The sequence below is a fragment of the Panulirus ornatus genome, chromosome 26 (assembly GCF_036320965.1).
Source record: "Panulirus ornatus isolate Po-2019 chromosome 26, ASM3632096v1, whole genome shotgun sequence".
Taxonomy (NCBI): Eukaryota; Metazoa; Arthropoda; class Malacostraca; order Decapoda; family Palinuridae; genus Panulirus; species Panulirus ornatus.
In genome coordinates this window covers 2,088,164-2,101,613 of record NC_092249.1, presented here as the reverse complement: position 1 = coordinate 2,101,613, position 13,450 = coordinate 2,088,164, and the positions used below count along the sequence as shown (strand labels likewise).

Below are 13,450 nucleotides of genomic sequence, written 5' to 3'. Positions count from 1 at the left end.
TCTCACTGTATTGTACTATCCAATCATTTCAGAATGTACTATACAGTCATCACAGGCAGGCCTATCCGTTCACTAACTTTAGGTTATCAGAACATGGCGTAAATGTATCTGTTCTCGACTCTGTATATAAAGTTTTAAGTTGGGACAAAGTTGTGCATGACAAGTCGCCGTCCTGGCTTAAGTTGAAGTGGCAAGTTGTGAATACTAAGTTGCCAGACTTCAGCTTCTCCTCTTCGTGGCTTCGGTGAAGCAATCGGGATTTTCATCGAGCTTGTGGAGCTTATTCAGCTGATCGATCCCCAGCTTAAAGCTTAAAGCAGGAGGAGGATTTGACGCAGGGGACATGTCAATGTAGGTGTCACTCCTGTGGTTTCGAGTTTGTAATTTTGTAAGAAGATGATTTGTATACATCAGTTTGGCTCAGACTTGATGTCCCTTGCATGGATAGGGCCTATCATTTCCCTCTTTGTAAGTTTCAATATCGTTTCTTCATCTCTTTTTTTTTGTATTTCATTTGGCTTGTAAATTAATTTTTTTCTACTTCCTGACTTCCAGTGTACCCCTGTAAGATTATCCTGTATGATCTTACAGTCTTGTGTAAGTTTAGAGGGATTTAGATTTTCAATCTGTTAGGTAGTTTTGATTTAGTGCGGGTGTTCACATGGACGTGGATTGTCAAGATGTTACCGGACTCCTCCTCCCTGCGGTCATATGTGGAGGAAATAGTCACACCATCGGTGAAGTTCTGTCATCGTGTGTCAGCGAGAGGTAGTGGAGGAAATTTCGACTTCATAGGAGCCCGTCATTTCCCTGCTACTGATGGGAGCGCAGCTTCGAACATGCAGGAATGTTAATCATGATGTTTATATCAAAGATCTTTTGATTCTCATTACGTGAGCTGTTTCAAGGGAGTGAGATTTCGTCAAGAGGGCGCTCAACTCTAAAATGAGACTCCATCATTTCCCTGCTCCTGATGGTAGCGCCGAGTCTCCAACGATTTTTAAGAGCAGGGTTTTTTCCCATATTCTCTCTCTCTCTCTCTCTCTCTCTCTCTCTCTCTCTCTCTCTCTCTCTCTCTCTCTCTCTCTCTCTCAGGGATGATACTCCCCCTCCCCACGTATCATACAGCAGCTTGGCTTCAAGGTCCTCCAGTGTTCTTGTCTGTTAAGAAGGGAGAAACAGTCCCCCCCCCTCCCCCTCCCCCCGACGATCCATTACCCCACCAGACGAGGTCCTCTCTCTCTCTCTCTCTCTCTCTCTCTCTCTCTCTCTCTCTCTCTCTCTCTCTCTTCTCTCTCTCTCACCTTTTTCCGTCCTTCCAAGATTGTTTCCTTTTTTTTTTTCCTTTTAAAGATGGTTGTGTTGTCGTCACGGTAAAATATCGTTGGAGACTTTATCCCGTCGTTGCTTGTCCTTTGTTTATGTATGATGGGGTTGTGTGTGTGTGTGTGTGTGTGTGTGTGTGTGTGTGTGTGTGTCGTGAGAGGAATGAGGTAATAGGCGTTTATAAAAAGAGCGCGACCATTTTGAGCTTGTATTAAGCAGCCGCCAGCCGCCTCACACTGTTTACGTCCCTCATTTTTTTTGACTCGTTTTTTACCCTTCACGTCTTCACCGCTCTACAACCCCTCATCAGATTACCTCATCGCCCATCTCATAACCTCCTCGTTAGCGCACCTCAGTCACCTCACATCTTCACTGCCTCATCACCCCAGCTTAATGACCTCCCCCTCATCACTAACATCTGTCCTCCCTCATCCCCGAACCTCCTCACCACCTCATCGCGCCTCCCTCCGATATTTTCCTCCCCCTCCTCAACCTCCCCTCCCTCTTCTCCAGGCTTCACTTACCGCCCAGCCCTCCTGCCTCCTCTCCAGCCACGCCCTAAACTCCCCCCCTCCCGCCTCAGAAGCCCCGCCCCTCGTCTCCCCAGCACCGCCCCGATTGGTCTCCGCTTCGATTGGTTTCGTCTTTGGATGGATTGGCTTCCGGTTTTTTTTTGATTGGTTGGTAATGTTCTGATGGGTTGTTTTATATGCTTGTGTTTTACGATTGGTTTCCTGTGGGATCGATTGGTCTAGCCTCAAGCTGATTGGATTCTCTGGGTAGGCTACCTAATCTCTTAAACTGATTGGTATTGTTTGCTATAGCGATTGGTGTCCGGATTTTCGATAGGTTAGGATTGGCGTGGGAGATTGGCTGAGCCTCACTGGAGGATTTCAGGAATTATTTGTGGGGTTAGTTTAGGTGTAGACAACTTTATCTTGTTTACCAGTTGTTTGTTCTGGCCTCTGCAAGTGTTTGTCTTGTCCTTATGTTGTTTGTTTTGGTGTAGACAACTTTATGTTGTTCTTTTCGTGTATTTTTTGTTGTTTATCACTTTTCTTGTGTTGTTTGTTTTGGTGTAGACAACTGTATTTTGTCCTTGTTTTGTGTGCTCTGCTTTAGACACATTGTATATGGGTTTATTGCTTGTTTATGTAAAAAAAAAGAAATAACTTTATTTCCTCCAATGGTGCTTGTTTGACTTCTCATTATGAGGTCAACGGCTAGTTTAGTTGTCTGCTGTTAGCTTGGGCTTCATGCTGAAATACGTAATGAGAAGTACGTGTGATGGGAGACATTTTTATGAGTATTGATAAATCATTTAATTCTCAACTCTCTCATGCTCGACCTTTGAGTGTAACGTGTCTATCCTGATTCCTCATTGTGTGTCGCTTGTCAGTCATCTTTCTGAGCGTCTTGTTCCCTCATTGGTGCTCATATTTCTCATAATTATCATTTAATGCTTGATATATTTTTCTCTCATTTTTGCAGAGGCTGGTTGTGAGGTAAGACAGTCGCTCTGTGACCTTAACACTCATTAACCACATTCCTCACTCGTCCATGAGTTACCCAATGGTTTAGTATGGTCCCTCTGACACTCATTTCTCCTCATTCTTCCCGAAACCCCTCATTATTATTTTACCCATCCGTGATTTACCCATTGACCTGTATATCTCCAATTGACTGAGTCACTCACTCCCATCCGCACCTTACCCATGGGTCTTGTATTCACCCATCTCCCCACCAGGCATGAGCGGTGGGTCTGGAGACGAGGATCAAGGCGTTACTCCCCAGTCCTCCCCACAGCTCTCCCGCTGGGCGGCGCAGATCCCCACCTTCCCCAAGGAATTGGAGACCGCCATCAAGATCAAGAAGGGCGCCGACCAGCTGGGTAAGCGAACCGCACCACCTGTGTGTGAAATACCTTTTTATTTTGTCGTCGCCACATTGAAAAATTCCCCTCTCTCTCTCTCTCTCTCTCTCTCTCTCTCTCTCTCTCTCTCTCTCTCTCTCTCTCTCTCTCTCTCTCTCTCTCTCTCTCTCTCATACTCACCGAGGGCCCCCCTCGCTCGTTCCCCCCCCGGCAGGCGTGAACATCGAGGTGGTCGACCAGGGGGTGAACGGCGTGGTCATCTCCTCCCTAGTGAGGAACGGCGCCGTTCACAAGGACGGGCGTCTCCACGCCGGTGACTTCATCCTGAGCGTGAACAACGAGTCCATGAGAAACATCACCAACTCCCAGGCGCGCGCCATCTTGCGGAGGACCCAGCTCGTCAGCACTGACGTCAGGTGAGTCCGTTGGTTCTGTTATTGATGTCTCTGTTGATGTCCCGATGTCAGGTGAGTCAATTGATTCTGTTATTGATGTCTCTGTTGATGTCCCGACGTCAGATGAGTCAATTGGTTCTGTTATTGATGTTTTCTGTTGATGTCCTGATGTCAGGTGAGTCAATTGGTTCTGTTATTGATGTTTTCTGTTGATGTCCCGATGTCAGGCGAGTCAGTTTGTTCTGTTATTGATGTTTTCTGTTGATGTCCCGATGTCAGGCGAGTCAGTTTGTTCTGTTATTGATGTCTCTGTTGATGTCCCGATGTCAGGTGAGTCAATTGGTTCTGTTCCTGACGTTTCTGTTGATGTCCCGACGTCAGGTGAGTCAATTGGTTCTGTTATTGATGTTTTCTGTTGATGTCCCGATGTCAGGTAAGTCAGTTTGTTCTGTTATTGATGTTTTCTGTTGATTTACTGATGTCAGGTAAGTCAGTTGGTTCTGTTGCTGACGTTTCTGTTGATGTCCCGATGTCAGGCGAGTCAGTTTGTTCTGTTATTGATGTTTTCTGTTGATTTACTGATGTCAGGTGAGTCAGTTTGTTCTGTTGGTGATGTTTCTGTTGATGTCCTGATGTTGTGTGAGGCCAGGAACAACAGTGCTTTATATAGCGAAGATCCTGTGTTACTGCTGTGGCCATATACATTTCTAGTACATGTATATGAATATGTACATATGTATACATATATGTCCATCCGTATACATACAGTACTTGAATACTGAACTATCAATTGGACGATGTAAAAGAATTTACAAAGTTTTTTACAATACGTTACTGTGAAATAAGGCGAATTTCGGACGTGGGTAATGTAGTTGTGGAAGATATAGGATTTTGTAGACTCGAGGGGCAACAGGAAGGACGCGTCAGGTGAATCTTGTAGTGACGTGGAACGTGATGGACGTAGACGAATATGTAGTGTGGGGGTGTTCCCTGTACGAGGCAGGGGCTGGGTAGTGTTTGATGAAGGAGGAAGGGAGGAATCAACACTGCTGGGATAAATAGACGGAGGCCTGATGGTCCAGATAGAGGTTTGAAGTCAGAAGAATAGATATGGTGGTAGAATAAATACGGTGGTAGATTAGATACGGTGGTAGAATAGATCTGGTAGTAGAATAGATCTGGTGGTAGAATAGATCTGCTGGTAGAATAGATATGGTGGTAGAATAGATCTGGTGGTAGAATAGATCTGCTGGTAGAATATATCTGCTGGTAGAATAGATCTGGTGTTAGAATAGATCTGGTGGTAGAATAGATCTGGTGGTAGAATAGATCTGGTGGTAGAATAGATCTGGTGGTAGAATAGATCTGCTGGTAGAATAGATCTGCTGGTAGAATAGATCTGCTGGTAGAATATATCTGCTGGTAGAATAGATCTGCTGGTAGAATAGATCTGCTGGTAGAATAGATCTGCTGGTAGAATAGATCTGCTGGTAGAATAGATCTGCTGGTAGAATATATCTGCTGGTAGAATAGATCTGGTGTTAGAATAGATCTGGTGGTAGAATAGATCTGGTGGTAGAATAGATCTGGTGGTAGAATAGATCTGCTGGTAGAATAGATCTGCTGGTAGAATAGATCTGGTGTTAGAATAGATCTGGTGGTAGAATAGATCTGGTGTTAGAATAGATCTGGTGGTAGAATAGATCTGGTGGTAGAATAGATCTGGTGTTAGAATAGATCTGGTGTTAGAATAGATCTGGTGTTAGAATAGATCTGGTGGTAGAGGCAGGTCAGTATAACAGTGTCGTGTTGCCTCATGAAGGGCTGGGGGAAGACTAGAGTCGCCACTTGCGTTCGTTGAATGTACTTCTTGTGTTGCTAGTGTCTTATCTCGTTCAGCACGACGGTACGACCCTTGAGAACGACGGTACGACACGTGAGTACGACGTTACGACTCTTAAGCATGACGGTATGACCCTTGAGCACGACGGTACGACCCTTGAGCACGACGGTACGACCCTTAGACACGATGAAACGACCCTTAGACACGACGGTACAACCCTTAAGTACGACAGTACGACCCTTAGACACAACGGTACGACCCTTAGCCACGACGGTACGACCCTTAACACGACGGTACGACCCTACATCCATCTCAGTGAGCTAAAAAAAAAAAAGCAATAAGAACGCACGTATTGCGTAGAGATTGAGGTGGAGGGAATGTAAAAGAAATGCTTTTCAAGTCTTCCTCGTTTCACGGTCCCGGGTTGTGAGCGATGGGCCGCAGCGAAACAAATTAGGTTAAAACCGCTATTTTAGAGTGACTTCGGGTTATTTTGTTCCTTATTGGGTGGTTACGAGGGTAAGGGAGGGAGGGGCGGTACGGAGAAACATAAGATAGAAAATTTTAGAGTTGAGGATATGTGGTATAGTGTGTGGTGGAGTGAAGGACTGGTTAGCTTGATGCTATTTTACGATGCTCTACGTATATATATCTATATTTTTTGCTTTTGAGATCCCCTTGAAAGGCATATTTCTGTACCCGATTCATCATATGGGTTTTGATCACCACATGAGTTCATGTGGGTTGTGGAATATTCGTGGGACCTGATCACATTGGTGAGTCTACACTTGGTGATGAGTGTCCTTGTTACTACCGGACTCCACCTGCACGGGGGGTTACACCACGAGTGAGAAGGTCACTTGTGCGAGCACCCCAAAAGGAGTCTACATTACCCTGCTACTGGTGGTGTCATAGCCTTGGGCTACAAGGAGTCTTTAGAAAGGTCATAGATTACGGCAGAACTCATAGAAATGGTTGTTGAGGGTGTTTGTAGACCAGATGATGTACATGATCATATGGGCTGTTCATCCTGATGATAGAATAGCTGTTGCTTGCTGGAGGCCACAAGGGAAAGTAAAGACACGAAGATCCGAACGAATTCGTGATAATTCACATCCTCTGGGATACAGGAGACATCCACAAAAACGCCCGGATCTTCTAAGGTAGTTTCATTTCGCCTCTCCTCTCCCATTGTATATATATATCGCCCCCGAAAACCCACGACTGTTTCTTGTGGGGTTGATCCGAGTTGCGTCCGTTGCTCTGTGTTGGTGTGGGGGAGGGTGGAGGTTGACGGCATTGGACGAAGCAGCAAGGCTTGGGAGGGAGTGTGGCAGAGCGAATGCTGCTTGCTTGGTAGGTACGAGGTTGCCAAAGCCCCTGAAGTCGAAGATTATCCGCGGGGGTTCGCGTTGCTACCTGGTTCCACCACACACACACACACACACACACACGCTTCCTGGAGCACCCAGTGGTCTGGTTGGGAGGTTAGTTAGTTGGTTTGATTGGGTTGTTGGTTGGTTTAGTTTGGTTGGTAGGCTCTCGGTGGTTTGATTGGTTGGGGAGGTTGGTTTAATTGGTTGTTGGATGGTGTGGGACTTTTAACTGGTTGGTCGGCGGTAAAGGAGGGAGGGTAGTTGAATTGGTGTGTGGTTGGCTACGTTGGGAAAGTGGTCACAATCCAGAGCTGTGAACCGCGGGCCCTGGGTTCGAAGCTTTGTAGAAGGGTTGTATCGTAGAACCGCCGGTGAGAGGTAGCGCTGCGATGGCGCAGTGGTAACAGTCCTCTTGTAGTAAAACCACGGGATCCGGGTTCGACGTGACGGAGAAACCCCCCTCTAACGCAGAGCTTAGCTACGCCACGTACTGTCTGCTGGGGAAGTATATGTCCTTATCCTTCTACCTGGTGTGTGTGGCGAGACTAGGCCCACACGCCTCTGTGGTCGAAGGCTGATATGATAGATAACAGTCACTCATAGTAATTGTTGTAATGGGTGGTCGGCTGGGCCAGTGTGACGAGACGCAACCACGTTAATGGACAGTTTGATTTTGGTCTTATAAGGCCAGCAGTCGGGGTGGATTGTGGTGGTGGTTGTGGTGGATCGGTGGAGGAGCCACACTGTAGAGACAAGAGGCGGCTGTAGGTGTACTCCTGACGGCGCAGGAGAAGGAGGAAGCGGCAGCTGAGGTAAGTTGGTAAAAGTCTTATCTACAGAAGCCTTAATTAACATACACAGGGGAGGTGTGTGTGTGTGGGGGGGGGGGGAGGGGTGTGTCTTTGACGGTATGCAAATTAGCCATGTTCCAGCGAATTATTAAGGAATAGAGAGAGCGAGTCTCTCTCTCTCTCTCTCTCTCTCTCTCTCTCTCTCTCTCTCTCTCTCTCTCTCTCTCTCTCTCTCTCTCTCTCCCTCCCCGGCGTCTCCCCCACCTCTACCTTCTCTTCCGCCCAGATGGGTCCCCATTCCTTCTCCCCTCTCCCTAGTCCCGTCCCCCCACCTCACCCTCTCACACACAGTCTATAACCTTACAACTCTCACCCACAACATCAGTTGGAACTTGACTACGGGGAGGGGGTGAGGAGGGCGGGTGATTCCGTCCAGTCGATGGGAAATTGTGGTGTTTCTGAATGAATGAGGGTCGCTTCTGGGAGGCCGCGTATGTGTGTGTGTGTGGGGGGAGAGAGAGAGAGAGAGAGAGAGAGAGAGAGAGAGAGAGAGAGAGAGAGAGAGAGAGAGAGAGACTCGCGCCATACAAACCCCTCCCTCATCTGTGTTTACTCAATCCCGCCTGGCTAGATCTTGGCGAGATGCAGTTTTTGTGTCTGGTATGTTCCGCTATGGGCTCTTCTGATGGGTTCTTTTCAGCCCCTAGTTTTGTCTCGCAGGGTTCTGGACCCCATGTTTGTGTGCTGTGGTGCCTGGCCCCTTTTTTTTGTCTCATGTCATTATTTGTTGTCAAGAGGGATTGCTCCTGGGTCTTATTGTCCGGGTCATTCCAGGTCTGGTTGTCCAGAGGGTTTGATCTTTCCAGGCCTGATTCTCCAGGGTCTGATCATTCCAGTTAAATCTTCTAAATATTGGACGTATGATTTTAGTCGCTCTTTAGGGAGTACAGATCAGATCCCCTTACGTGTACATCGTATATATAGAAATCATGATCCACTTGACGCATTTCATTATCCTTTCCAGCACGACTGGAAACTGATCCTCGTGCCTGTCTCTCGCTCTTGGGAAGAACTTAATGAGAATTCGCTGCTAAAAGATATGTTAAGACGTGTTGATAATGAGTACTCCAACAGACCAAAAATATGGAACAGACCCGTGTTGGGTTAGTGATGGGTATTTGATCGCCTCTTCCATGCGTATCTTGAGACTGGAATTGTCTCTTTTTTTCTAACCTTCGCAGAGGTTTCCTCCTCTTCCTTTGGCCAGGAACCAAGGCTAGGAGTATTTTTTTTTCTTACAACTATTTGGCAGAGCAAGTCTCATGATTCAGGATTCCATTCCTGGACTGACGCCAAGAGCTGGATTGTTTTAGATATTTGACAAGATTTGGGCCGCCCATGACGCCTGGAAGGGCCATGACGCCTGGAAGGGGCTCCTCATATCCTGGACTGTTGAGAGAACTGGTGTCTGGAATAGATGGCAGGACTGTTGTTGTCAAGGGGTAGGTGACAAAGTCTGTTTTCCAGGACAGTTGGTGGAAATGTCGTCCGGAATGGTTGGCAGGACTGTTGTCAGGTGAGAGAGAGAGAGAGAGAGAGAGAGAGAGAGAGAGAGAGAGAGAGAGAGAGAGAGAGAGAGAGAGGCAACAGACAAACCCAGAGACAGCCACGTTAGTAACCAAGCCAGACACAGACGCCCACGAGAGATGCTGTCGCGGACGACCAATTGAGATACTTAACAAGGGACAGACAGACAGGCAGACAGACAGACAGACATCATTGCCGCCGTCTTCTGAACCCCGCTCTTCCGGGTGTCGAAGTAACAAGGTCGTGGCTGCACCAGTGCGCCAGCCAGGCATCATATATTCTAATTGCGTAATCTGACTTAACTTGGAAATTCGCTCCTCGACGCAGCGAATGTAGGCTGCGTATTATGCAAATGCGCGGGAATATTGCCAGGGTCTGAATGCGCGATTTTCCCGCGGGTCTCCTGTCACAACTGTGTTGTCTTCCATGCCACAGAGCCAGTTGCCCTTATAAAGCTTAAGCTTTATATCTCAGGAAGCTTAAGCTTTATATCTGAGGAAGCTTAAGCTTTATATCTCAGGAAGCTTAAGCTTTATATCTGAGGAAGCTTAAGCTTTATATCTCAGGAAGCTTAAGCTTTATATCTCAGGAAGCTTAAGCTTTATATCTAAGGAAGCTAAAGTTTTATATCTCAGGAAGCTTAAGCTTTATATCTCAGGAAGCTTAAGCTTTATATTTCAGGAAGCTTAAGCTTTGCGTCTCAGGAAGCTTAAGCTTTATATTTCAGGAAGCTTAACCTTTGCGTCTCAGGAAGCTTAAGCTTTACATCTGAGGAAGCTTAAGCTTTACATCTCAGGAAGCTTAATCTTTACATCTAAGGAAGCTAAAGCTTTATATTTCAGGAAGCTTAAGCTTTACATCTCAGGAAGCTTAAGCTTTATATTTCAGGAAGCTTAACCTTTGCGTCTCAGGAAGCTTAAGCTTTAAGACGAAGGAGAGATTAGGTGAAATCGAGAAGGTTTTTTGGGCCAAATGATAGAAGACGTTCGGGGTATTTTTTTTTACTCCGTAAAATCATCAGTCGTTTAAGAAATACAATATTGGGACAAGACTGTTTTTCTCAGTTTCCTATATATATATATATATATATATATATATATATATATATATATATATATATATATACCCAGGTCTTTGGGTGATGCAGGTTGCTTTTGCTGTATGTTACAGAAATGTATTTTGAATTCCAGGCTTTGAGAGTAAGAAACCTATGATGATTAGGGCCTTGGTATGCAAATATGTTTGACTCAGTTGGAATGTTTGATTTGGAGAAAAGGAAACTCCCATTTTCATTTGGTAGGGGACGTGAATACTGTCCGTGGGGGACAGCGGTGAAAAGAGCACTACCCACGTGTCTCTTTTTGTGTTGTAGAAGACAATATGAGGAGGGTCGGGGGGGGGGGGCGGTGCTGGAAATCCTCCCCTGCTGTATTATTGCTTTGCAAAAGGAGAGAGAGAGAGAGAGAGAGAGAGAGAGAGAGAGAGAGAGAGAGAGTCAAGGTGGACTTTTCCAGTAAGGCTCAGTCGTCTGTTTTGGGCGGCGCTACCTCGCTAAGACCGGAAACAGCGAAGTGGTGTGAAAGAGAGAAAGGAATCAGGGTATCCGACGAACAGAATGTTGGACAACAGAAAACGTGATGCCTGTATTTGAATCACAGAGAAGGTTATGACGTATTTGTTCTTGATTACCTTATGTAGTTATGTTGTTTATTGTGTACTTTATGATGATATAAAAGATTAAGAGTAAACAATAGTTTGCTCAGTCTCTGTTTGCAGCTGGAGGAAGACTGGAACGCCGAGTTCTTGTTTGACTTGTAGATTGATTTCGTAGACAAATGTAGAATGATTATCCTGAGCACTTAGACAGGTAGAGATTTGCGTCATTAAGACTGCAAATTAGTATTTTCCTCCGCATTAGGAGATTATCATATGTAATCCTGGATTATCCTCCGCACTGTGAGATTACCATGTGTATATTTGGATTATCCTAAGCATTATAGGATTATCAAGTGCTGATTGGAATTATCCTCTGCAGGAGGTGATTATATTCGTTTCATATGTTGTTTTCGTAACCTTGATTTATCTGGAAGCAGAGGAGGTTGAACATCAGCGTCAGATGAACGTTAAGGATAAGCTGGCCTTAAGCTGAAGGTGCGATGCTTGAAAAGCTTTTGTTCCGGCGTCGTGTTGGGATGATGCAAGAGTACTGTACCCCAGGGAGGGTCCAGGCTGCCTCTCTTTGTTGATACACACGGCAGGGAGGGAAGGAGGCACTGAGGGGAGGCGAGGGGAAAGGGTGGAGAGAGATGGGTAATAGAAGGAGGGAAGTAGAGGGAGTGAGGAGGGAAGTAGATGGAGTGATTATGGACACAGAACGGAGAGGTGTAGTCGTTTACACAAAAGTAGAAACGACAAGAGGATGTATATTTCACGCATATTCGCCATTTCCCACGTCATCAAGTATATTCCTTTTTTGTCCATGGGGAAATGAAACACCATCAGTCCCCAAGTGCACTTTCGTGTCATAATCACATCATCAGGGGAGACACAAGAAAGAAATACACAACGTCTCTTCGCTGTATATCAGCTGACTTATACTTCTTTCTTGTGTCTCCCCTGATGATGTGATTATTACACGAAAGTGCACTTGGGAACTTGTGTTTCATTTCCCCTTGAACAGGAAAAAGGTTTATATATATATATATATATATATATATATATATATATATATATATATATATATATATATATATATATATATATATGTGTGTGTGTGTGTGTGTGTGTGTGTGTGTGTGTGTGAGAGAGAGAGAGAGAGAGAGAGAGAGAGAGAGAGAGAGAGAGAGAGGGTAGATGGATTAAGGGGCTGTAAAGTCTGGCTGGATGAGGAAGTGAGTGAGTTAGGCAGGATAAGGAGTGGCACTCAACCAACATTATCCTTCATCTTTATATCCGCCTTGTGGGACGCCCTTGCAAAGCGGAAGTGATTGTCGATAAACTGCCGGTGGAATATTGGCTCTCTCTCTCTCTCTCTCTCTCTCTCTCTCTCTCTCTCTCTCTCTCTCTCTCTCTCTCTCTCTCTCTCTCACAAAAACTCTTCTTCCCAAAAGTAGATTTGCCCAAGTTTGTTTACGCTGTGGGGCGCAGACACATCATACTGAGAGGTTTTCTATGTACGAGGGAATAACATTACTGTCTCGGGTTGTGGATAGATTGATCGCTGGCATCATTGTAGTCCAGCGAATTTGATCGCTGGCATCATTGTAGTCCAGCGAACCTGATCGCTGGCATCATTGTAGTCCAGCGAACTTGATCGCTGGCATCATTGTAGTCCAGCGAACTTGATCGCTGGCATCATTGTAGTCCAGCGAACTTAATCGCTGGCATCATTGTAGTCCAGCGAACTTGACGCACTTTGATGTCCTGTGCCACTACAACAGGGTAGCCCAGCATGCGCCTGCTTGGTGTAGAAATACGACAGCTTTTGCCACTAGGGCAGAAGAGACTGTAGATGCCCCACTTGTAGTTACAAATGACAAGAGCATTTATCACTACAGCATAACCGTATCGTAGACGCCTGCCTGCCTGCCTGCCTGCTGTACTACAGCATTGTAGATGTCCGCTGATGTTGACTGCTACATCTACAGCATTCATTGAGACATCACTGTACCTACCTACATCATAAGGACAGCATTGTAGACACGTATGTGTGTGTGTGATGTGTCTACATCTGCAGCATACAGGTGACCCGCCTCGCACCAGAGCTGTTGTAGAAGTGAATGTGTTGTTAATTTAGCCCCGAACACGTCGCCAGCCTCAGTCGCACAATTAGCTACATTCCTACTTAATGAAAACGTCTTGCTGGGGCTACATGTTCGTTAGAGCGAGTGTAGCAACAGTTTCGTAGGACGGCGCAGCTTGGGTCTATATTAGGTTGCGGGAGGTAGGATTCTCGACTGTATGGCGCGACAAGGAAGTGTGGGGCTCGCTTATCTTGCCGTGGTATTGACGCGGTCCAGTTTGACGGGGGAGTGGAGGGTGGATACTTGCGGGGGAAGAAGAGGAGTTTCTTTTCCGCAGGGGTTGGTGGTGGCCGCATGCGGGAGGGAGCGATAGGAATGGTGGCCGCATGCGGGAGGGAAGAGATCGGGGTGTCGGTTGCTTGCGGGGGAGGGAGGAAAGGGTTGCCGCATGCGGGTTACGTAAGGGGGTTGGGGGGGACAACGGTGGCCGCATGCGGGAGGATAGGGATAAGGGCA

General features: G+C 46.2%; 1 protein-coding gene across 1 annotated transcript in view; it reads left to right on the top strand.

Moving 5' to 3' along the window:
* Positions 1-13,450, top strand: part of LOC139757455 (multiple PDZ domain protein-like) — a 963,136-nt gene that overhangs the window by 592,542 nt on the left and 357,144 nt on the right. The window contains exons 25-26 of the mRNA XM_071677982.1: positions 3,074-3,217; positions 3,414-3,615. Coding sequence (XP_071534083.1) covers positions 3,074-3,217; positions 3,414-3,615 — 346 coding nt within the window. The remainder of the gene's footprint in view (positions 1-3,073; positions 3,218-3,413; positions 3,616-13,450) is intronic.